Source organism: Sapajus apella, unplaced genomic scaffold (assembly GCF_009761245.1).
Source record: "Sapajus apella isolate SASKATOON/1434 unplaced genomic scaffold, GSC_monkey_1.0 scaffold34, whole genome shotgun sequence".
Lineage (NCBI taxonomy): Eukaryota > Metazoa > Chordata > Mammalia > Primates > Cebidae > Sapajus > Sapajus apella.
Genome location: NW_022436974.1, coordinates 9,115,920 through 9,142,031, shown reverse-complemented (window position 1 = coordinate 9,142,031; position 26,112 = coordinate 9,115,920). Strand labels below are relative to the sequence as shown.

Here is a 26,112-nt window from a genome sequence, read left to right as displayed (position 1 = left end):
TTTCAGTACCCCTGAAAGAGGGGCCTCTCATTTCATTTCAGAATGACACAGATGAGTACTATAATTGCTTTCCACTTGTGACATTGCAGTAAGGTACCTGTTGATAAAGAGTTAATCAAAAAGATTTTAGTGACCCACTTGTAACTCATTTCACTATTGATTTCTGTGTTTTAGGAAACACTGGGAACACGTTTAAGATTGAACCAGTCCTAGGCATCATCACCATTTGCAAAGAACCAGACATGACGACGATGGGTCAGTTTGTTCTATCCATCAAAGTCACAGATCAGGGATCCCCGCCAATGTCTGCCACTGCAATAGTGCGCATTTCTGTTACCATGTCTGATAATTCTCACCCCAAGTTCACTCACAAAGACTACCAAGCGGAAGTAAATGAAAATGTTGACATTGGAACATCAGTCATTCTAATCTCTGCCATCAGTCAGTCTACCCTCGTTTATGAAGTCAAAGATGGAGACATTAATGGGATCTTTACCATAAATCCATATTCTGGAGTCATCACTACTAGGAAGGCCCTGGATTATGAGCGCACGTCCTCTTATCAGCTCATCATTCAGGCCACCAATATGGCAGGAATGGCTTCCAATGCAACAGTCAATATTCAGATTGTTGATGAAAATGATAATGCCCCAGTTTTTCTCTTTTCTCAATACTCAGGCAGCCTAAGTGAGGCTGCCCCAATTAACAGCATTGTCAGGAGCTTGGATAACAGCCCACTGGTGATTCGAGCCACGGATGCTGACAGCAACCGGAATGCTCTCCTTGTGTATCAGATTGTGGAGTCGACAGCCAAAAAGTTTTTCACTGTGGACTCTAGTACAGGTGCAATCAGAACAATTGCCAACCTAGACCATGAAACCATTGCCCATTTCCATTTTCACGTGCATGTAAGAGACAGTGGTAGCCCCCAACTGACTGCAGAGAGTCCAGTTGAAGTCAACATTGAGGTGACAGATGTGAATGATAACCCACCTGTTTTTACTCAGGCTGTGTTTGAGACTATCTTACTTCTACCGACCTATGTTGGAGTGGAGGTTCTGAAAGTTAGTGCCACAGATCCTGACTCTGAGGTACCCCCTGAACTGACATACAGCCTAATGGAAGGCAGCTTGGATCATTTTTTAATTGACTCAAATAGTGGAGTGCTTACCATAAAAAACAACAACCTCTCCAAGGATCACTACATGCTGATAGCTAAAGTGTCCGATGGAAAGTTCTACAGTACATCCATGGTCAACATCATGGTTAAAGAAGCCATGGACAGCGGCCTCCACTTTACACAAAGCTTCTATTCCACCTCAATCTCAGAGAACAATACTAACATAACCAAAGTCGCTATCGTCAATGCTGTTGGAAACCGCCTTAATGAGCCCTTAAAATACAGCATCTTAAACCCAGGAAATAAGTTCAAGATAAAATCTACCTCAGGGGTCATTCAGACGACTGGAGTCCCCTTTGACCGTGAAGAACAAGAGTTATATGAGCTGGTGGTGGAAGCCAGCCGTGAGCTGGACCATCTGCGTGTGGCCCGAGTGGTGGTCAGGGTTAACATTGAAGACATAAATGACAATTCTCCAGTCTTTCTGGGCCTCCCTTACTATGCTGCTGTTCAAGTGGATGCCGAACCAGGGACTCTGATTTACCAGGTGACAGCCATTGACAAAGATAAAGGTGCAAATGGAGAAGTGACCTATGTCCTCCAGGATGACTATGGTCACTTTGAAATTAATCCTAATTCAGGGAATGTTATTTTAAAGGAAGCATTCAACTCTGACTTGTCCAACATTGAGTATGGAGTCACCATCCTAGCCAAGGATGGTGGAAAACCTTCTTTGTCTACATCTGTGGAGCTTCCCATCACTATTGTCAACAAAGCAATGCCTGTGTTTGATAAGCCCTTTTATACAGCGTCTGTCAATGAAGACATTAGAATGAACACACCCATTCTAAGCATCAATGCCACCAGTCCAGAGGGCCAAGGTATCATATATATCATTATCGATGGGGACCCTTTTAAACAGTTTAACATTGACTTTGACACTGGGGTCCTGAAAGTCATTAGCCCTTTGGATTATGAAGTTACATCTGTTTACAAGCTGACAGTAAGAGCCAGCGATGCCCTTACTGGTGCTAGGGCTGAAGTCACTGTTGACTTGCTAGTTAATGATGTAAATGACAACCCCCCTATTTTCGATCAGCCCACATACAATACAACACTGTCAGAAGCATCTCTCATTGGGACACCTGTTTTACAAGTTGTCTCTACTGATGCAGACTCAGAAAACAATAAAATTGTACATTATCAGATTGTCCAGGATACCTACAACAGCACAGATTATTTTCACATAGATAGCTCAAGTGGCTTAATCCTGACAGCACGGATGCTGGACCACGAATTAGTACAACACTGCACTTTGAAAGTCAGATCAACGGATAGTGGCTTCCCATCACTGAGCAGTGAGGTTCTGGTTCATATCTATATCTCTGATGTAAATGACAACCCTCCAGTTTTTAATCAGCTCATTTACGAGTCATATGTGAGTGAATTAGCCCCCCGGGGCCATTTTGTAACCTGTGTACAAGCCTCTGATGCAGACAGTTCTGACTTTGACCGGTTGGAATACAGCATTTTATCTGGGAATGACCGGACGAGCTTTCTGATGGACAGCAAGAATGGAGTTATCACACTGTCCAACCACCGGAAGCAGCGGATGGAGCCTCTGTACAGTCTCAATGTGTCTGTCTCTGATGGGTTGTTCACCAGCACTGCACAGGTGCATATTAGGGTACTTGGGGCTAACTTGTACAGCCCTGCCTTTTCACAAAGCACATACGTGGCTGAGGTGAGAGAGAACGCAGCTGCTGGAGCAAAGGTAGTTCATGTTCGAGCCACAGATGGTGATCCAGGGACTTACGGGCAGATCAGCTATGCCATCATCAATGACTTTGCCAAAGATAGATTCCTCATAGACAGCAATGGGCAGGTCATCACCACGGAAAGGCTAGACCGGGAAAACCCTCTAGAAGGGGACATTAGTATTTTTGTGAGGGCCCTGGATGGTGGAGGGAGAACAACTTTCTGCACTGTGAGAGTGATTGTTGTGGATGAAAATGACAATGCTCCCCAGTTCATGACAGTGGAATATAGAGCCAGTGTCAGGGCAGATGTGGGAAGGGGCCACTTGGTCACTCAAGTTCAAGCCATAGATCCTGATGATGGAGCAAATTCAAGGATTACTTATTCCCTCTATAGCGAGGCCTCAGTTTCAGTGGCTGACCTCCTGGAAATCGATCCTGACAATGGCTGGATGGTCACAAAGGGTAATTTTAACCAGCTGAAAAATACAGTGCTTTCGTTCTTTGTCAAAGCAGTAGACGGGGGCATCCCAGTGAAGCACTCCCTCATTCCTGTCTATATCCACGTCTTGCCCTCTGAAACATTCTTGCCATCATTCACCCAGTCTCAGTATTCCTTTACCATTGCAGAAGATACAGCCATTGGGAGCACAGTGGACATCCTGAGGATTTTGCCCAGTCAGAATGTCCAGTTCAGCACAGTTAATGGGGAACGGCCAGAAAATAACAAAGGGGGTGTATTCATCATAGAGCAGGAAACAGGTACTATTAAGCTTGACAAGCGCCTTGACCATGAAACCAGCCCAGCTTTCCACTTTAAAGTAGCAGCGACGATTCCCCTGGACAAAGTAGACATTGTGTTTACTGTGGATGTAGATATCAAGGTATTGGATTTGAATGACAACAAGCCAGTCTTTGAAACTTCAAGCTACGACACCATTATAATGGAAGGGATGCCTGTTGGCACCAAACTCACACAGGTGAGAGCTATTGATATGGATTGGGGAGCCAATGGGCAGGTCACTTACTCCCTCCACTCAGATTCCCAGCCCGAAAAGGTAATGGAAGCATTCAATATTGACAGCAACACAGGCTGGATCAGTACCTTGAAGGACCTAGATCACGAGACAGACCCCACATTCACCTTCTCGGTGGTGGCCTCTGACCTTGGAGAGGCATTCTCTCTTTCCTCCACGGCCTTGGTCTCTGTCAGGGTGACAGATATAAATGACAACGCACCAGTCTTTGCACAGGAAGTGTACCGAGGGAATGTGAAGGAGAGCGACCCACCGGGTGAGGTGGTAGCTGTCCTCAGCACCTGGGACAGAGACACGTCCGACGTTAATCGCCAAGTGAGCTACCATATTACAGGTGAGTAAACACCCCCAGTTTTCATTATATGCTCTGCATTATAAAGAAAGATGGAAGATGGCAGCAGAAGAGTAAGAGAGAAGGAAGATGGGATGGGGAGTTGAGCGTAATGAAGCCTCTCTGGAGCTGGGTAAAAGATCTCTGAGTAGACTGGGTTTTTTTGCTTGTTGACTGTTGCTAACTCAGCCATAGTTCGGAGTTCACAGATTTGTCGTAAATGTGTTACCCATACTGGTAACTAGTCTTTGTGTCACCTCTTCCTATTTAAAAAGGTGTCCTGCCAAATATCTCAGTGGAAGGAATGAAAATAACAACTTTATGGTGGGGAGGTACGTTTTTAAGCATATTCTTTTTTTCCTACCTTTTGCAACACTGAGCAAAACAAATAGCTTGATCGCAGTGAGTTTCATGGGTACATGTCTGCCGGTCATAGCAACACATGTGCACACGCGTACACACATTAGATGGCATGGTTTGATCTTTCCTGGAGAAATCCTAAATTGTAACTACAAATCAAGTGCTATTTCTTCTGACAACCAAATGTTTTTGGATTTCTTTTCTGTCTTTCAAAATAGTAAGTAGCAGCTTAAGGGGAAAGCCAAGACAGACAAAGTCAGTCACTAGGAAGGCACAGAAAATGTCACTGTTGCTCTGAGAGGCTAAGGGTTTCCTGCCAGTGTAGTTTTCCAGGGGGTCAGCTGGCCTTTAACTGAAAGACGTTTGGTTGTATGGGGATATTCTTTCTAAAAACTATTTGGGGGTTTTAAAGCTAATATTTTGATGTTGTCCCATTCAATGGCAGAACATAAAGTACCAAAAGATTATAAAGAATCCATCAATACTTGTAGTCAGGTGGCTTCCCTTTAGAAAAACTACATTATTCAGAGTGAAAAATGAATTAATTAGAATCCCCTTAGGACACAGAATCTGCTTAAGTATGTTGGTGGGAAAGTTAATTAATCACTGCAGAATAAGATCCACAATAAAGCAAATGTGTCAATGTTTGGGATTGCCACATTTTCGCCGTGATTCTCTTCCTTTTACTTACGAGACTGTTCTCTTGATGGTGTTTTCCCCTTGAAAGAGTTTATACATTTTATGATTTATCTGAGACCTTCTGTCTTTCATTAAAATATGTATTTCTGTAGTTAAAACATGGAAGATAGTGGTGAGGAAAGAGGTGTGTGAAGCATCACTTTGACTCATTTGCATTTACTTTCAGAAAAAAAAAAGCTTCTTAGGCATTCTGAAGGGTCCTTTTCTGTTTGGAAAAATTGTAAAATACTCAGCCTTAATTATTTATAGATAGCCTTTGAATTGCCAGTGGATGATTTAAAGGGACTATCCCATCGACTTTACCAGAGTAATGAGTACGGAGTAGCTTAAAGCTACTGTTACTATTAGCAGTGCCAACCACCAACTGATTTTAATTAGATTTAACTTTTGCTCTTGATGTAACACAACTTGGCTGTGCTGCCTGCGATTAACAAAGGACCATTAATCATTTTATGTAACAAAAGAACAGTGTGGGCCCGCACTGAAAGCATTTAATAGAGAGGTTAAATTTGTGTGTGCTGAAATAATATTCAACTAAAGCATAATTGAATCCTGGCCAGTGGCGGAGGAAAGTGATATCCCGGGGAGGACCCTGAAGCTCCCTAGAGCAGGGTTGCTCAGCCACAGCGCTATTGACGTTTGGGGCCAGATAATTCTTTGCTCTGGGAGGCTGTCCTATGCACTGTAGGATATTTGGCAGCATCCCTGGCCTCTACCCACTTTGTGCCAGTAGCACATACCACCACCATCACTTCCCTCCCACCAATGTGACGAGCAAAAATGTGTCCAGACATTGACAAATATCCCCACAGAGGGGAAGGGCACAGTCATCCCCAGTTAAGAACCACTGCCCCAGAGGAAAATGCAGCTCTCACCTTTTCCACACTGTCTGGCTGATTGGGTTTCATTGTATTCCACTGTGGCTTGCCCCCACGCCCAGTGCTGAGGCCCTCCGACTGAGCAGCCCCTTGCCTTATAAGCAAGAATGTAATCTGGCACTCAAAGTCCCACTTTTTCCCACTCAGTCTCTTCAGTGGGGCCCCGATATTTGCCCTCTGCTTTTTTTTTTTTTTTTTTTTTTTTTTTTTTTTTTTTTTTGAGACGGAGTTTCGCGCTTGTTACCCAGGCTGGAGTGCAATGGCGCGATCTCGGCTCACCGCAACCTCCGCCTCCTGGGTTCAGGCAATTCTCCTGCCTCAGCCTCCTGAGTAGCTGGGATTACAGGCATGTGCCACCATGCCCAGCTGATTTTTTGCATTTTTAGTAGAGACGGGGTTTCACCATGTTGACCAGGATGGTCTCGATCTCTTGACCTCGTGATCCACCCGCCTCGGCCTCCCAAAGTGCTGGGATTACAGGCGTGAGCCACCGCGCCCGGCCTGCCCTCTGCTTTTTAAAGTTTCATTGTAAGTAGGGGATATGGCTCCATGTTTTTCTTTGAAATAGCAGTCGGCATGGAGTATACATTCCTTATTTATTTTCAGTCTTTCCCTCCAGAATGTGAGTTCTGCCAAGACAGCGGATACTTCTGCTGGTTTAGTCCACCGATGTGGCCCTGCTGCCTAGAACAGTGTCTGGCCCAGAGTAGATGATAAGTACTTGAATGCACAAAGAAATGCAATGGCAATCATCAAACCTGACTCCTGACTTCTTGCCAGTGTTCTTGCTCAGTCTTTCTCAGTGTCTGAAATGACATTTTTTTCGCCTCTTAGGGATTATGTCAAGGTTGCTTATCTTCTTCCTTCTTCCTCCTATCTTGTTCCCCAAGCCGCTTTTGCCCCCGTGTAGCTTAATGATGTGGAAAAGTCATATTGCTGGGACCACTGTCAGTGCTTCAGGATCTTAGAAAGCTGTTCCACTTCATCTGTCTTTTTTTTTTTCTTCCACTTTCCCCAGCTTCACTTTGATACAGTTGGTCTAATTGCAGTGCTTATCTTTGAACGGCTTTTTAAATGACCCCTTGTTAGGGCTATTTAACACTAATGGGCCTTCCTCTGTCATGAGAACTTTTCTCCCCCAAACTCCAGTTCTTATGAGAAGAGCACAGCTGTATGATAAAGCCTTCATTAAAAGATTCCTTAATAGAGTTAACTGCCTTTCCTTGACTGCGTAATCAACGGCTAATGAAATTGTCTTGGTAACAAGAGCTAGAGTGTGTTACATCCTCTCCTGAGACGAAGTGGAAAGACAATTGTGTCAGCCTGAGAAGACGATTGATTGTTCACAGTTTGAATTTGATTGTTCTTAAGGAGAGCTAAACAAGAGATCATCTCCAGCTTCTCTAAGTGGATTTTATTATCTTGGAAAGTTGCTGTTTTGCTTTTCACACAAGCCAAGCATAGAAATACCATGCTTTGTTGCTCAAGAATCAAAGGGAGTATCAATATGTTTTTAGTATCATAAATGATACAGCTTGAGGAGTACCTGGATGACGCCCCATGCACCTTTCAAGGTAGGTGTAGATTAAGAGATTTCATTGCACATCTTCAAAAGCTCTTTTTTTTTTTAAACTGCAGGAGGAAATCCTCGAGGAAGGTTTGCCCTGGGCCTGGTGCAAAGTGAGTGGAAGGTCTATGTGAAGAGGCCTCTAGATAGAGAAGAACAAGACATTTACTTTCTCAATATCACTGCCACTGATGGGCTGTTTGTCACACAGGCCATGGTGGAAGTGACTGTCAGTGATGTGAATGACAATAGCCCAGTGTGTGATCAGGTGAGATGCGGGGATAGGACTCTGTTTTTACTCTGCTTCTCCCAAATTAAAACCCATTTCACTTTTCTTCTTAAGGCCAGGCAAACTTCTGCTCTTATCTGCCATTGAATATAAGAGGATAGGAGGTGAAGTTTAGGAAGAAATATTGAAACCATGAAAAAAGTATAGGTATCAAGATCAGACACCTAATTTTGTACCCTGCCACCCCCCATCCAAAAAAAGTATCTTAAATAATTTTTTAAGCAAATCATAAAGGACTTTAGGACTTATTCTGTTTGAATCACTGATAACATAAAAGAGAAATGGGCCAGTCTCCAGGATGTTAGCTTGTTTATATAAGCTTACACATTTGGTTAGTGGAAATGTTGGTGCTGCAGGCTGGTCCGCAGGCTCCTTATGAAGTAGCCTTTCTACTACTATACAAAACACAATGCCAATGCAAGGTACAAGTAATAGATTTTATTTTGTCTCATACTGAAATTAAATCACATTATTCTTCTCCATCATGTGGACCAAGAGTCAATATTAATGTCCTATAGGTTAAAAAGTATTGCAAATAGATTTAATCTCTCATACTAATGCCAAATGCTGGTAGTGTCTCTTTAAAGAGTTGAAGAGAATTCCTAGGACTCACTGGGGCTCAACAAAAAAACAGACAAACATGGTCAATATGTGTTGTGTGTCACGGTTCCACAAGACTGGGCGTGTTCTTCTGTTTTCTTTGCTGGGGTTCTCTTAGCACTTAGAATGGTACCTAACAAATAGTCGATGCTCAATAAATGTGTTAAATGAATGAGCATGGGAGCGGCAGATCAGCAGATATGTTGTGTTTCATAATATATTGTAATATGTTTCTGTAGTGAAAGAAAAAATAAGCTAAATTATATAAATGAATTTATAAATAAATCCTATATAATGCTAAATATGGTAATTGTCCCTACAAATACTAATAATTTTATTACCTTCCTTCACCTTTATCAAGGTTGCATATACAGCATTACTTCCTGAAGATATTCCATCAAATAAAATCATCCTGAAAGTCAGTGCAAAGGATGCCGATATTGGATCCAATGGAGATATACGATACACACTCTATGGATCTGGAAACAGTGAATTTTTTCTAGATCCAGAAACTGGTAAGCTGAAATTTATTCTCTGGGTAAATGTCATTGTTAATCAATGAGAGAAGTTAAAACTCATGTGGTCTCATCACTAGCAAATAGTTGTGTACTTCCTCTTGCAGGGATGGAGAGAAAATTTCTCTTCCATCCTTTCTGAAGGTTTGCTGAAATGAACTGACAATAGACATCTAACAGGAGAAAAGGCATACAGATGTACTTATATGCACATGGGTACCTCACCCCCCAAAATAAGAGACTCAAAGAAGGACCACATGGGTAAGGCTGTTGCTAGGTGAGAGAGAAGTTGGGGGACTGTGGGCAATTTTAGAGGGATGGCCAATGATTTTTAAAGGAAATGGATGGACCTGGAAGTCACCCATTATTTTGTAAATAATTCTCTTATGAAACTCAATGGAACTGGCAAATTTGGGGAAGGTAAGGGACTGAGCTGACTGTGAACAAAGGTTGTCTAGTTATGCAGATACAGTCTCCTAGCTAATCTCTCAGAGCTGCCCTCAGAAGAACAGATAAAAAGTTTCTCTGGACATGGTGATGACTTTTAGTCTCTTTTCTCTTCTCTGGTAGCCAATGTTTCCTGGTTATTTGATGAGATTTCTATGAAGGGGGGATCTTAAGGCAAATGCATTTCTTTTAGAAAGAAGTTTTCTTAGTCAGATGAAGAAATTTCAAAGAGAGTCCCACCTGCACTCGGGAGAGATGAGGGGAACAAGAGAAGGTTTGAAAGTTCTTGGTTCTAAGGCAGCTTTAAGGCCTTCCAATTTTTTTTTTTTTAATTCAAAGTGCTCAGCAGGCCAAAGCACCATACCTTGGGGTATCATTCTCTGCATCCCAAGAACATGATGCTCAATATCTTCGACTCTAAGAAATTGTAGGAGCATATCCAAATATGGGTGCTCTGGACCGTGGAAACTTTTTATTTTCTTTCTAAAACTCCTCTAGACTTTACCTACATTTATTAGCATCAAGTAAGCAGACATCTTTGTTTGCTTCTCTTGTTTCTCATAGCTGTAAGTTTTAAGGTATATGCTTACAACAAGTAAAAATGAAGTTATATCACAAATGCAGGTTGCCATGAAAATCAGACAGTAATGCATAGGAAGGAGAGTTTTTCTCATTTTGAAATGTCTTTAGTGTCCCTTTCTGATTCTTATTAACACAATTGTCTAGTTTTTATTAAACTTTCTTGCCTAGTTTCTCCAATTGCATGAACCCTCAGGTTCTCTTACTGTGTATTCAGGCAAAGTTGACAAGGTACAAGGTTATATAAGCTAAAGGCACATGCCGGCATTAAAGACCAAAGCTAATTTAAAAGCCTTTTATATGGAGGCAAATTATTTTAGTGTTGTGGATTGGATGACCCATCCAATGACAGTTTTTTAATTTAAGTGTCAAGATTGGCTAGCTTGCATATTTCCAGTGTGGTGTTAGTCCTAGTGAATAATAACTATTTAGTCTCCAGAAAGGTAGTGGCTCCTCCCTGCCCCACTCCCATGTCAGTTGCACCCTACAGAAAAGCACTGACTTAGCTGTATGGGAATATACTACTCAGCTATATGGGCCTGGTGATTATTTATTCAATAGGTAACATATTATTGAGTAGCCAGTAGACATAAAAGCACTTTATGGGATATTTGTGGTAGACTCCAAGATAAACAAAATAAATCATGCCCAAGGGATATTGTAATCTAGTAGGGAAGAAAGGCACGTAAACCAATAATAATAATAATGAAAGGTACAATGAAATGAGTGTTCAGGAGAGATGTAAGCAGAGCTATATCTGGGCACAGAGGAAGATGTAACTAATATTCTGATAGGAGGAAAAAGTAAACTGCTTAAAGGAATAACTAGCATTTGAACTGAGCCAGGATTCTCAGTGGCTTAAACAGGACACTACAAGTTATAGGAACAGCATGAGCAGAGAGCATAGTGATCCAGGTAATGCCACATACAAAAGTGGAGGGACAACTACTTTAGGCCAGCAGATTGTGGAGTGTCTTGAATGTCCCAATGAAAAGCCACTGGATGCTTTTTGAGTAGGAGAGGGAAATGATCCAACCTGTGTCTGAGAACTGGCTGGCCATAGCCGGGAAGCTAAAGGAGGAACTGCCTTAATAAATGTAGGTAGCTTCATCCAAATACCTACTAATTTTATGTAAGAGTGATAATATTTCATAAGTCCACCAAATAACATAACATTTATTCAGGTTTGTCACTGTTTGTTGTCGTTATCTTCCGAAAATTAAACAACAAAGAAATCTGCACAAAAGCTGGTATTCAGCACCAATACAGCTGTTCCAGCTGTTAAAATACAGACATACTAGTACTCCGTGCAGGATGCTAAGGAGCTGCTTTTCCCTGCTCCTCAAGTTTTCTACCACTTGACTCCTCCCCGGGCAACCTCAGGCCATTCCACAATCCTGCAAGTTAAGGGTTAACCCTTGCACAGTAGGGGTCCTTCAAGACCCTGCTCCCCACTAAAGCCAGCTTCTGTTTTCATTACCTGGTTTCCTATAAATGATGAAGTAAAAAGTTGACTATCTGGAGGCAAAGAGACTGCCCTTCTGGGTCTAAGGGTTGTTGACAATATGGACCATCAGAGAACTAGAGATACCAGTCCATTCTCTATGTGTTTTCTGGGCATATAGCAAAAATCCAGAGACTGATCTCCAGAGTAGATGTTAAGTGGTTTAAAAAGATTTGGGGCTTCTCCATGTAGCTGAAATAAAGAGGCTTCTATACTAGAGGTTTCAAAAAAGGATTAATTAATTCAAAGGTCATATAGCTGTTTTGTTTTTGCATCTAGAATCCCATACATTTTCCCCCGATACCTAAAATTGTTGAATTTGCTACATTTTTAAAGGATGGGATACTTGAGCCAAATGCCATTAGTCCTTCCTATGTTGAGAATTCTTTATATAATTGGTCCTCTGCTCTCCAAAGAAATACAGTTTTTAAAAAGTCAGACCAATCGTGCTGCCATGTATTTTCACAGGCGAGTTAAAAACCTTGGCTCTGTTGGACCGGGAGAGGGTCCCTGTGTACAGCCTGATCGCCAAAGCCACTGACGGGGGTGGCAGATTCTGCCAGTCCAACATCCACCTAATCCTGGAAGATGTGAATGATAACCCCCCTGTGTTTTCTTCTGACCACTACAATGCCTGCGTCTATGAGAACACAGCCACCAAGGCTCTGTTAACCAGAGTTCAAGCCGTGGACCCCGACGTTGGTAAGTGGGTTGCAGGCATCGCCCTGTCACACATTGAACATTTTGTCTTCAGGTGCTGTCATTGCTTTAGTTTTATGAGAACCTTCATCAGCCCCCTTGGTTCTTTACCATGAGAACATGTACATTAAACCCTATTTCATCTATTCAGCTGATACACGTCATATGCATGAGAAAGCTCTGCAGGTTGGCCCTCATCTTTCTCAAGTTTGAAGAAGAGATGCTAAGAAGTCCTTTAGCTTTTAGCAAAGGAGTTTGGGTTCGTTTGTTTGGCTTTTGTTTTGGTGTTTTTAGGTTTTGACCTTTTGAATAAAAATGATAGATTTCCTCCTTGTCTTTTCCTCCTAAACATGGTCAAAAGGCTATGTTGTAAAGCAGGGGGAATTCATTTCCATTTCTATGAAGAACTGGGTCACATGCTTCAGCCGAAATATGACAATCTCGATTTAATATAGTGCCCCATAGTGCAAAGACTAATTACTAAATGTGCTGCCAGTCCAATGCGGATTTTTTAAACTGCCATTTTCCAAAGCATTTTTGTCACGTATAAACTGACATTGCTCAGCAGAGTAGGGGTGGGGGAGGTAAGGAATTAGAATTGAAAGTTGCTAATAAAGTTTATGTTCAAATCCACTTTACATAATGAGATGGTGAGTTAGAAAAGACTGGAGTTAATTGCTAGGTAGACCTTCTGAGAATGCATAAGTTATTGAGGTGACTGCATGATGGAATGTAAATACAAAAGGGCATATAGACAGCCTCTCGGTTGTGCACTTTAAGAGACGTAAATCAGAGTACTAGGGAATGATGGGGTGTGTCTGCTATGCTAAACAGGCCTTTATATAATTTAGTGTCATATTGCTTAATTCTGAATTGAAAGAAAAATCATTGGACTAACAGAAAAGTAAATACATGATGATTAGTTGAAAACAGACGTAGAGCCCAGGGTCTTCGCATACTTTCCCTTAGAGAAATTAGTGGCTACAATTTGAATTACTGCTCTTACCCTATTAGCATAATTTTCAAGGCTAACCAACCTTTTAAAAGTCTACATATTAAAGAGCTTTGTGAAAAATGGCAAACAAAAAAGATCTCTTATTGATATATATTTATGTAATACCTACAAATAGTCTCTTTTTTAAAGGAGGATTAGAAAACATTCTCTGGACTCTTATTAGCAGATGACTTTGGGGAAAGAGAATAGAATTAATGGAAATGAATCTCTTAATCATTGTAAATTTGATTTTGCAAATATGTAATTAGGCCATAGATGAAATTTTGAAAGCTGAAAGGTTAGAGTTTTTCTTCTCACTCCCTTCATGAAGGAATTGAGGCTATTAGAGACTGGACATGGACGTCTGATTTGTGCACAAGGTGTTGTTTGGGACAGTGCGGGAGTGAAGTAGGGTGTTACTGACTCACAGATGGTGTGTTTGGAGCTGTTTTGCAAGTTGTGAAGAACATGCTATGTCCTCCTTTCCCTTCTTTTGAGTCAGATGGCCAGGGCGGGGGTTGAGGAGGAAGGAATGTCTAGATTGTGGGCATTTAACAGGGCAGGGGTGATAAAGACTTTAAGGAACCAAAACCGGAATGAGAATCTTAGCACCCCTTTGTGTGCTTATTTTCTGATAATGAATAAAAGGTTTATATTCAAAGCTTCAAATAGAGACAGAGATTATAGGGTTACTGCTGGCGTCTATGTATGAAGTATAGTCACAGGCCATTGTGTCAGCCACAGGAAAACTGTGGCATAAGGTATCAATTCTAGTTCCTGTTCTCAGTTTTTGTAGATCTCTTTTAGCTCTAAAAAGTAAAAGAACTAAAATAGCTGGGGAAAACCAAATGAATGTTTCTAACAACACAAACTGAGCACCTACTATGCCTTAAGCAGTATGCTGAGGAAGTGGTTGTCAAGATCTTGGTCAGAGTAGACGAGATTCCAGTCACAGCAGCGTGAGTCTGATCTGCAATCAAATGAATGCTGACATTCTTCAGAATCTCTGGGTGCCAACGGTTGGTGATTTAAGACATTTTCTTTAGTGGCCTGATCAGAACACTTACTACCTCAAGAGTGACCATTTCTCCCTGTTTTCTAAGAGATGACAAACCAGTGTGAGCTGCACACTGAGATTACCAGGTTGTTGAGGGTGGATTTATCTTGGAGCCAAACTGAACCTCTGTCTGGAAGCTGAGTTTGCACATGAATGGCCATTGCACACAAATCTAGCTTTCTAGCTTGGCCAATATAGTGTTCAAAAGGGAGACCGAGGTAAGTGGATCACAAGGTCAGGAGTTCAATACCAGCCCGGTCCATATGGTGAAACTCCATCTCTACTAAAAATACAAATATTAGCCAGGTGTGGTGGCATGTACCTGTAGTCCCAGCTGCTCAGGAGGCTAAGGCAGAAGAATCACTTGAACCTGGGAGGCAGAGGTTGCAGTGGGCCAAGATCATGACAGAGTGAGAGACTGTTTAAAAAAAGAAAAGTAAAGTTAGAATTATAATAGCTGTCAATATTAAAAGTCAGAATTTTATTAGAAATTTAGATTTCCAGCATTTTGTATAAAACAACAGCACTCAGAAGACTGGCAATTCCAGGCGCACAGGTCTCACATGGCAGGAGCTAAAAAGCAGCTGCATGCTTGACACTGGCCACAGCACTAACCTTGCCTCCTGCTAGCCACTTCACTTACTTGTTGATAGGGTTTGGCTGTGACCCCCACCCAGATTGCATCTTGAATTGTGGGTCCCATAATCCCCATGTGTCATGGGAGGGACCTGGTGGGAGGTGATTTATCATGGGGGCAGTTCCCTCATGCTGTTCTCATGATAGTGAGTGAATTCTCCTGAGATCTGGTGGTTTTATAAGGGGCTTTTCCCCCTTTTGTTGGCATTTGCCCTTTCTGCCATCATATGAAAATGGATGTTTGCTTCCCTGTGCCCTTCCACTATGATTGTAAGTTTCCTGAGTCTCCCAAGCCATGTAGAACTGTGAGTCAATTAAACCTTTTCCTTTTATAAATTACCCAGTCTCAGTTACACCTTTATTAGTAGCATGAGAACAGACTAATACACTTGTGTTATCTCCTTACCTCGTTTGCAGATCCTTCTCTCATCTGACAAGGAAGTGTCTGATTTTTAAGCTTTTTATTTTGAAATAATTAAAGGTTCACAAAAAGTTTCAAAATAATATATAGGAAAGTCAATTGCCCCTTCACCCAGCCCTTCCCCCAGTGGTAACACCTTGCCTAACTGTAGTATACATCAGTGCAAGGAAACTGACCTTGATATAATCCAGAGTTCATTCAAATTTTGGTGTGGGGGGGAGGACGTATATTTCTATGCAATTTTATCACTTGTGCAGCTTAATGTAAACTCCACATTCACCCATCACATGCCTCCCTCTTGCTGACCCTTTGGAGCCACACCCACCCACTCCCTGCACCTCCTTCCCAGTCCCTAACCCCTGACAACCACTGATTTCCATATCTATAATTTTCTTATTTCAAAAATGACATTTAAATGAAATTATATAGTTTGCAACCTTTTGAGATTGGTGTTATTTTTTCACTCAGCATAATCCTCTTAAGATTCATCTAAGTTATCTAATTGTTTTTTGATCATACTGAAGATCATTGGCTTCATTTGTGTAAATGACAGGCATATTTGGTTCATGAAACTTCTTTGGTTAAGCACATTGCTTTACCGGAAGTTGTGAATTATTCCACCAGTGCTCTGATCTGAAATGTGTCCCTCTAAAATTCATATGTTGGAACCCAATTCCCAATGTGTCCATATTAAGAGGTGCATCCTTTGGGAAGTGATTGGGTCTTGAGGGTTCTTCAGTGCCCTTATAAAAGAGGTTTGAGGGAGACTGTTTGTCCCATCTGTCATGCAAGAACACATAGTGTCTAGTGGAGGCCCATTTCACATAGAACGTGCCCCTACCAACATGAAATCTGCTGGTGTCTTGATCTTGGACTTCCCATCCTCCAGAATTCTGAGCAGTAAATTTGTGTTGTTTGTAAATTACTGAGTCTCAGTCATTTTTAATAGTCCAAACAGACTAAGGCAGCCAGCGATTGACTACAAAATACACTATTCATTATGAATTGGAGAGAAAAGACAAGGATATAATCTGAAATCTGACTCTAAGACTTGCTAAACCTTCATATCCTGATTTAATAAATTTAAAACATGTTATTGCTTTTAGTCAAACAGCTCTTTCTATGAATCACTTATAATGAACTAACATTAATGTTAGAGTGATTGCCTGGGTCAAGAATAAAATAAAAACAGAGGAAGACAAGATAATTTTACACCCATTTTTTGAGTTCTAAGAAATACTATGGCAACTCTCTAGATTTTAACATTAAGTTCTTATTTTTTCTGTCAAATGGAAATATCTTTGCTCCCATAAACTGGTAACATGACTTTATGACCCAACATTTATAAAAATGTAATCCTTTCAGTAAAGATTGAGGAGACCTTTTGTTGCATTATCTCTTCAAGGTTATTATCTTAATATTTAGTCCACCTCTCAAGCATAGGATTTGTTCCCAGGTTCCTAATTTTGAAGGTTTTTTAAACCAGCAAAGAGAACATGCAATGATGAGAATCAAAGCTAAAAATAACTATGACCATTTTAGGCAAAGAAACCTGAAAATAAAATAAAATGTAAATTTGTACTGGAAAGTATGCTGTAGCCCATGATTTATTAAAAGGTCAATTTCTAGATATTTGAGATATGAGAGGTCATGTTTTTCCTCTTATGGATCAAGGACGTAAAGCAAGGACATGTTCTAATGAGCAACTTACTTATTCCTTTCCTGTATAATGTCTCCTATGTCTCCTACAAGGTATGAAATTTTTCTCAAGGATTTCACAGACACTTGGAGGCTCAGAACATGCCTTGCAGTTATTTTCCATTTAACAAATATTTAGTGAACAGATAGGTAATAGGCACTGGGGTAGGAATGGCAAGTTCTCAAAGATGAGGAATGTGCAGTTACAGGCCTCAGGTAATATGCAGAACATAAAGGGTGAACAGTAGTAAAATGAGTAGTTGTTAAAGGGAACACACATACCATTAATAACTAACGGACACAGGCATGGGAACGTTACACAGTGGGGCCTGTTGGAACATGAGAGGCAAGGGGAAGAAGAGCATTTAGACAAATACCTAATACATGTGGGGCTTAAAATTTAGATGATGGGTTGATAGGTGTAGCAAACCAGCATAGCACATGTATACCTGTTTAACAAACCCATATATTCTGCACATGTATCGCAGAACTTAAAGTCAAATAAAATTTTTTTAAAAGCACATTTCCCAGAATGAAATTTTAGAAAGCCATCCTCAGTTTCTTCCATTTTGTGCTGGCATTCACTATAATGGTATAAGCTTGCTATCCATGTTGGGAATTTGTGTAGTGAGTGAGTATTTCATAAGGGAGATAGCATCTTGACCCCTTCAGTTTGCTGTCTTGGGGGAAATACTGGAATGAACTGGGTTTTTCAAAGCATAGTACTTGTCAGAGCAAGTGCAGGTCTGGCCCTGGGTCGTGGGTACCATTTGTGCTGACAGCATAGCTGCCTATGAAGGAGAAATGTATTTATTTGAGAGGAACATGCACAAAAGTGGCCACTAACAACTGTTAGATGGAGATCTTTCTGACCAAACCACTTTCAGTTAATCTATCCAGTGGTTTTCTTGCCTCTTCTGACTCACCTCAGCCTTTTCTGTCTGCCACTTTTTGAGAGCCATGAACTGAGACTTGGCAAGAAAAACTTGGAGGTGGCAGAAGTCCACTGGAAATGTGGACGAAATGCTGAAACTCTAGTGGAAAAGCATCTCACATGCCCTGGGTTCCCAGTTTCCTGCACCTTCTTGGGACAGAATCTGAGGAAGTATTGCTCAAACCAATCTGTTAGAATCCACAATGCTTATCTATACCTGGAGTCCTAGACACTCCACTTTAAATTTGATAGCCAAAGCAAAGTTCGAATTCCCTGTGATGGTGTTTGATGTCCAATCTTCTGTCATCTCTATCCTGATCTCCTGAATGAAAACAAGTATACATTCAGCATTTACTCTCTGAAACTCCAGTCTATAAGGGTCTTGACTAAATGTACTACCTTTGCACTGGGCCCCAAATGCAAAAGAAAAATGGCCTATGTCACAGAAGAGGTGAATCCTGAAGCATCCCTTTTCATGGCCATTAGTATATGAGTGTGTGGGACCGAGAAAAGGGTCAATCTGTGACATCTGGAAGAAAGAGACTCTGTCCATGTCTACCACGGTGGAGGCATGCAAACATCGTGCCATTGCTCCCTTTTAGGATTTTCTAAGTAGACAACTTCCTCTCAGCTTCATCTGTCAACTCAGACAGCACCCCTGGGATTCTCCAGATGCTGGAGATCAGGCCACAGGGATATCCCCAAATGTACCCAACAAACACATCTAGTAACTGGATTGATCTCACAAGGGCATGGGGAAAGCCCTGATGATTAGTGACCTGGGACCAGTCTTTGGCTTCGCTGAGCCTTTAGTTTCTTCTCTATAATGTGAGAATGACAGTAATGTTCCCTTTGCTAACCCCAAAGCATCAATGTGAGGCTGGCCCAAGAGTGAATGAAAAGCACTTTGAACTTGTAAGGCCACATTTTTCCTCATTGGAGTTCAATCTCCCTGTTCTGAGCTCCCATGTATGTCCTGATTATCCTGGCAGAGGGCTGCATGCATGTTTCTTCTGTACTAGTCTTGAACCCTCCTAGGCAAGCTTGGTATTTAATAAGAACTTTAAATGATAATCATAATATGGCTAATAAGGTCTGCTTTCAGAGCTTCTGCTCTACTTCAGGCACTGTGCCAAGTGCTTTAGATACATTATTCCCATTTCTCATAATAGCCCTGCAAGTTAGCATAGTTTTTCCTTCTATTTAATATGTGAATAAACTCAGAGGGGGTAAGTAACTTGCCCTGAGCCATAGCTAGTTAGTAGTAGGGCTGCAGAATCATGATAGGGGCCACAGGAGGGTTGCTTGACAGACACTCAATTAATAGTGATGCTATAGTCAAGGGTAGGACAGTGGTACTCAAAAAGTGGTCCCTGGACCGACAGTCTCAGTATCAAGCGGGAGCTTATGAAAAATCCGAACTCTGAATGAGACTCTAGATCAATGTTTCTGCAACTTCAGTGAGCATGAGAGCCACCTCGAGGGCATATTTAAATAGATTGCTGGGTCCCTCCCCCAGAGTTTCTGACTGAGTAGGTTTGGGAAGGGACCTCCTGTTAATTTGCATTTCAGACTAGTTTCCAGGTGATGTTGATGCTGCTGTTCCCAGACCCAAGCTTTGAATATCACTTGCTTAGGGATTCTTAAAATGTTTATGTCACAAAGGCCTTAACAATTTGGTAACACCCCTCAGAATAATGGTTTACATCTTGCAAAATAGAATACAAAAAGTTACAAATGAAATATACTTGTCTAAGCATTTTTTTAAGTTGATACATAGTCATATGAATTTCTTTTTATATAGTAACAAAATCTAGTGCAGTAGGTCTAATAACTCCCATATTTCAAGGTAGTGTTGAGCAGAGGTAAGTAAAATAGCCATAAAATAATAAGAAAATATCTGATTTATATTGGTTACAAAACTACAGGTGCTGCTCACACCACAGTAACTTGTTGCCTACATTTATTATAGAATATGACACTAAAGCCAGTTAGAGGTTAATGAAAAGATGCCAATATTCCTCCCTTATGGTAGCAGCCTCTAAGATAATCCCAGTGATTACCCACCTCCTGATATGCACACTCCTTCCTTTGAGAGTGGGCTGGACTTACTGACTCACTTCTAATGACAGGATATGGCAGAAGTGATTATATCACTTCAGAGATTAGGTTATAAGAAGACTGTGGCATCCATCTTGGCCATGCTGCTTATTAGTCTGCTCAGACTGCCATAACAAAGTACCTTAGACTAGGTGACTTAACAGAAATTTACTTTCTCGCAGTTCTGAAATTTGGGAATTTAAGTTCAGAGTGCCAGCATTGGTCGGATTTTGCTGAGGACTCTTTCCCTGGTTTGTAGAGAGCTCCTTCTCACAGTGTGTTCACATGGCCTTTCCTAGGTACGCCTGGGTGTAGAACGACCTATCTTTCTTTCCTTCTTATAGGCCACTAACCCTATCACATTAGGACCCCCCCACAGACACACACCCTTATGATCTTGTTTAACATGAGTTACCTCCTAAAAGCCTCATCTCCAAAGCAGTCTCAGTGAAGATTAGAGCCTCAACATATGAATTTTAGGGAGACAGAATTCAGTCTATAACACTCTTTCCTACTTTCTCTCGGATCACTTGCCCCAGGGGAAGACAGCTGTGGTATTGTGAGGCAGCCCTGTGAGAGGCTCACGTGGTAAAGGATCCAGTCCTAGTGACAACTGCTCTTGAAAATGGATCCCACCCTCCAAACTCCATTTGAGCCTCTAGATGAGACTCCAGCCCTGCCTGACAGCTTGATGGCAACCTCATGCAAAACACTGAGCCACGTATAACCAGCTAAATAATGTTTAGATTCCTGACCCATAGAATCCATGAAATAATAAGTATTTGTTGTGTTATGCTGTTAAGTTCTGGGGTAATTTGGCGCAAAGCAAGAGAGAATGAGTATAATAATGCAAGTGCATGGGCATCTTCAAGTCTTTCCACACATCCTTAAGATTCGCTGATCATAACCATTATCTTTTCACAGGCTCCACTCTCCAAAGAACAAGGGCTCTAGTGCAGATCAGTGGCAATTAAAATGGGGCCCACCTTGGGGAGGAGCAGTGCATCTGTGTTGGGAGCACAGCTATTTGACACAGGCAGGGATGAGTGATGGTGGAAAGCTGTTTGCTGCTCCTTGTTGCTGTTCTCATGGATTCATGGACCCCTCCTTGGGGCACTAGCCCACTTCCTATGGAAATGCCGTCATATTAGATCTTAGGACATTACCACTGAAAGACGCTGAGACAAAATCAAGTCAAATCCTGAGGTCCAGAGACAAAGAAACTTTCCCAAGATGTCTTAATTAGTGGCAAAGCTGGATCGAAAAGGAGGTTGTCATCACCTTAGCCGAATGCTTTTTTCTATACTCCAGTCATTTCTATCAGAAAATGTTTTGAAACAGATTAATTCCATTCCAATTTCAGCCTGTTTTCTTTTAAGTAGCATCTATTCTTGTTTTTTCCTAGTACCTTAGAAAATTGTTATGTCTCAGTTGCATAGGTCAGTGATTTAATGTATTTTACCCCCTTCCCAAAGCTGTTATTCTCTGAAGCGTTAAATCTTTGAAGGTGGCTAAGGGATTATTAAAATGTCAGTAAAAATTAAATAATCCTCCCTAAAGACTGAGAAACATGAGTCATTCTCTGGAGGACATTGTGGTCGAAGCCTTTTGTCTGTGGTAGATATCATAAATATCATCTTGTGTTTGAAGGGTTTCTCTAGAGAGCTCAGAAAACATGCATGTGATCGTACCAGGGAATGACCAGATCTGCATGCTCCCACCTATAGATGGAGAAACTGAGGTTCAAAAAGATTAAGTGGCTTCTCCCAAAACATCTGTTAAATGGATAGTGATCTGAGCAAAGGGCTCCGGGCCCCATAAACCCCTCCCTGATTTCTTTATCTCCTTCCAGTGTCAGGACACCTTCTGCAGTGCCTGCAACTAGATGCAGGGCCATGACATGCTACCGTTTCTGTGTCAGAATCCTCTGGAGGGTTTTTAAAAATAAACAGGTTAAACAAACAAACAAACTGGCCAGGGTTCCATCTCCAGAACCTGATTCAGAAAGTCTGGGAGAGAGCTGGCCATTTTTTTTTTCTCTGTAGTTGACTGTAATGCCTTTCCGTATTTAGAAGTTTTTGCCTTTGACATATGTAAGTTGTTATTACCACCCTTTTAAACATCCAGTTTCTTCCATACAGGGTTCCTGTCAAAGGAAAGAGCTAATTCCTTCCCAAAAGGAGGTATCTTAAAGAAGTGTTTTAGCACAATCACCCATTAGCAAAGAATTCTGACCCCCAACAGTTGATCATAATGGTTCTTTCCCAGAAGCTCCCTCGATCATGTGCCACCTCATTTGTAAATGCCACAGGTTGGTTAAAAAAAGAAAAATAAAAAGCCTCTGAGCTGCTAATTTGGATCAATCCTGATCCAACACTCAGCAATGCAGAGGACCAATTTAAGGGAGTGCTAATATAGCTGGAAAAATCTCCATCCACCTCAGGGCATTTTCTGCAGAAAATCCAAGGACCCCAAGCTTTGACTCCCTGCCTCTCAGGGCATGCTGGGGCTCGATGAAGTGTGCTTATCAGCTCTGCTGCAGGATACATCCTATCACTTCACCTTGTGAAGCCTCCTTGACAGGCACGATTATGTTGTCCATCATCTGCTCGTAAGCTCTTTTAATAACTTCTCACGTATTACAGAACACTTCCCACCCATGCATCCTCTCCACCTGGCTTCTTCCAATCTCTTTTTCTCTTGCTGCTAATTTATCCATTAACTTAGGCCCAGTTTCTAGTTTACATTAACTATAATTGATTATAACAGCTCTGGTAACTTGCAGCTGGCTCTGAAAATAGACAGTTTCAGCTTCTAGTGTTCTAAACTTAGGGATTTAGCAGTGCTGAACCCTTTATCCTTCTGTGAGTATATCTTGAAATTTCAGCATTGTTAATTTCACACATAGTCCCAGCACTTGAAATGCTCTTTCTTCCTGTCACTTTTCCACCTTATTTTGCTACTGACAACTCCTATTTTTCCTTCAACACTCAATTCAGTTGTTTTCTTCTCTGAGAAAATTCCCTTGACTACCCCTCTCCAACAGTCAATTCTATACATGTTTGTCTGCTGAGAAATAAGAGCCATTTGAGAGGACATAAGTGCTGGGAGCCATCCTTTGTAGCCCCAGTTCCCACCATGCAGCAGGAGTCCTTAAGTATTTATTGGATGAATGAATGAATGAATGAATGGGTCCAGTGGTCACACTTAGTTGCCCATATAGAAAACCTGTTGCATGATTATTGGGTAACTATCCAGCATAGACGTTCCAGACACCAATAAAGATAGAGTTTTGAGTATTACTTGATGAATTAGTTACACTTAATCATCCCAAGAGTGGCATTATGCTAAGCCATAGATACCCAGATGAGCTGCAGCTTTTTAGGTATCTCAGAAGTTTATAACTATAATCTCATCTAACAATGGGGCCAATTTTATAGGTGTACAGTCAAATAGTGCTCCTTGTTTGGAAGGGCCCTGTGTTTCATTTAATGCTCTCCTCTGGCTTGTGTTGAGTGTCTTAATACTGTTTAAACAAGAGGACCTGCATTTTTATTTTGCACGGGAGCCCGCAATCATGTTGTCACTTCTACCCAGCAGAGCTACAGCCAGCTCAATTGGCAAGTCCTCAGCAGATTTTTGGTGCAGTCATCAGGGTCTCCTGGACTCTGTGGCTAATGTTACCTTCTGTGTTTTTTGAATTTCAGAAAACCAAGGGGCTACCAACCCCAAGAGTTGGTATTATGCCCTTGGGAATGTGCCAGTTTTAGTCATCACCCAATGAAGAACTTTTTAAAGGCACTTAAAACAGAAGTAATTAGGGAGTCTATTTAAAATTAATTGCCAACTGAAAAAGCAATTGCTAATTCCATGGGCCTCCTCATGGCCACTTTCCATTTTATTTCATATCATCCACAGACATATTTCAGACAGGAAAAAGGAGCCGTTAGTTTAAGCTGTTTCACCATAATGGGATTTCATTTGCCTTCCACAGAGGATGAGAGAAGAATTTTAGGCTAGCCATTTTCTTTCCTTAAGTATGAAAACCATTTTTAAACCATATTCTTTGAAATAACTTTATAATGAGATCTTTGACAAAAGTGATTTTCTTTGTAAAGCCAGTGTCTTTCTGAAGTTGAACTATAATAAAGAATATAAATATCCAGGAAAAGTAGCCTATACAATATGTATCTTTTCTGCAATTTCAAGTGGTATGTATGTTGAGAATTGAACTGGCCTGCAAAATAACTTGAGTATTTGTTTGCTTTCCAAAACTGATATGAAAGAATTATTTCTCATGTACATATTTTTTATAATAGTTTATTTATCACAAACATGCCATGTGTTTATAAACATGCTGTTAACCTACAAGGATAAGCAAAAAAGAAAACAAGTCATTTTTAACCATGGTTACCATTTTGATAGAAATCCCTTCTGGCTTTTTATGTTTTCACAAAAGCAGGCCCGTTAACTAGGTATTATTTTGTAACTTGTTGCAAACATATTTCTATGTCCTTATATATTCTTTTTACATTTTTATGTGACATTGTACATAGTATTCTATGTACATCATATGATTGTGGCATGATGGACTCAACCAGTCTCATTTTTGGAAAATCATGTAGGTACCAGTTTTTTCACAAATGCAAACATCTATTTAGCAAAACCTTTGTATGTATTTATGAATGTTTCATATACATTTTTAAACAGTAAAATATTAAACATTCCTTAATAAAAGAAAGCACTTCTCCACATTGCCGTTTTTCAAGGTTATTTAATTCTTTCAGCATGTGCATTTGCAGTGGACATATGTGTGTCCTGTGTGCATCACCTGCATGTGTTATGTTAGCAGGAATGTATGCTTGCTTTGCTTCCATGTTTGTTTCTTCTGCAGTTCAACATTCATTGTTCTCTGTGTGCCAGGCTCTATGCTCCGTATTGAGGTTCAGAGATAATAAGACACAGTCCCTTTACCTAAAAGGTACATTAACCTGGTGGGAGAGGGGATATACATGTAACTAATGACAATGCAAAAATAGAGAGGCAAATGTAACATGAAGGGAACACAGAAGAGGAAATAACTGGGGAAATTAAGGAAGCTGTCGCATGGGAGAGTGACTCTTTAAAGGACATGCAGGATTTTTACAAGAGAAAGAGGGAAGAGAGCATTCGGAGTGAAGAGTGAAGCACAGGTGCAGGGCTGGGGAAGCAGATACATGTGGGGCCTTCAGACAGCACTGTGGTAGACACTACAGGATGGAAGTGGACCTGGAGATGAAACCGGAAAAGGGATTGGGACCAGATTGCAAAGGACTAGAGAGCCGTTCTCAAAAGTTTTTGCTTCTGTTTATAAGAAGTTGAAAGTCAGTGACTGTTTGAGAAGCCGGGGGAAGCCTGTATCCAGAGTTTTAGAAACTTAACACAGGCTAAGTTCAGACAACAGGGTATCAACTCTGCTGCATTTTGCAATTCTGAGTCACTTACAGTCATCTAGGCAAGAGAGAATGAGAGCCTCACCTGGCCACGAGACATTCAGGAGATATCTCAGAGGCAGAATCAAAACAACCCAGCATTCCAATTTAGGTGAGAGAGGAGGTTTGGTGGGGGGCGACATGCAGAAAAGTAAACCTCTAAACTACTATGCCTAGTTCAAGTAGTTCTTCACCAAGTTGCTAAGCTTCCAGAGTTAGGGATGATGTCTCTGGTACTCCACTGACTCTCAACTCAATGCCTAGAGTAGTCAGGCAGACAGGGGGCACTTGGCAAGTCCTTATTAAATGGAAGTGTCATAGCCAGTGTCTCCTGCAAGAAAGACAGAAACCTTCCACTTCTCAAAAGAAACAACACTGTCTTAAAAATAAGGCCATAGGAAAGGAATGCAACGATATAC

The 26,112-nt window shown here is 41.1% G+C and overlaps 1 protein-coding gene across 4 annotated transcripts in view; it reads left to right on the top strand.

Annotated features, from left to right (window-relative positions):
- The window catches only part of FAT3 (FAT atypical cadherin 3), a 662,573-nt gene that overhangs the window by 564,587 nt on the left and 71,874 nt on the right, over positions 1–26,112 (top strand). For all 4 annotated transcript variants that reach the window (XM_032295797.1, XM_032295795.1, XM_032295796.1 and 1 more), the window contains 4 exons: positions 175–4,248; positions 7,821–8,017; positions 9,000–9,153; positions 12,152–12,385. In XM_032295797.1, coding sequence (XP_032151688.1) covers positions 175–4,248; positions 7,821–8,017; positions 9,000–9,153; positions 12,152–12,385 — 4,659 coding nt within the window. The remainder of the gene's footprint in view (positions 1–174; positions 4,249–7,820; positions 8,018–8,999; positions 9,154–12,151; positions 12,386–26,112) is intronic.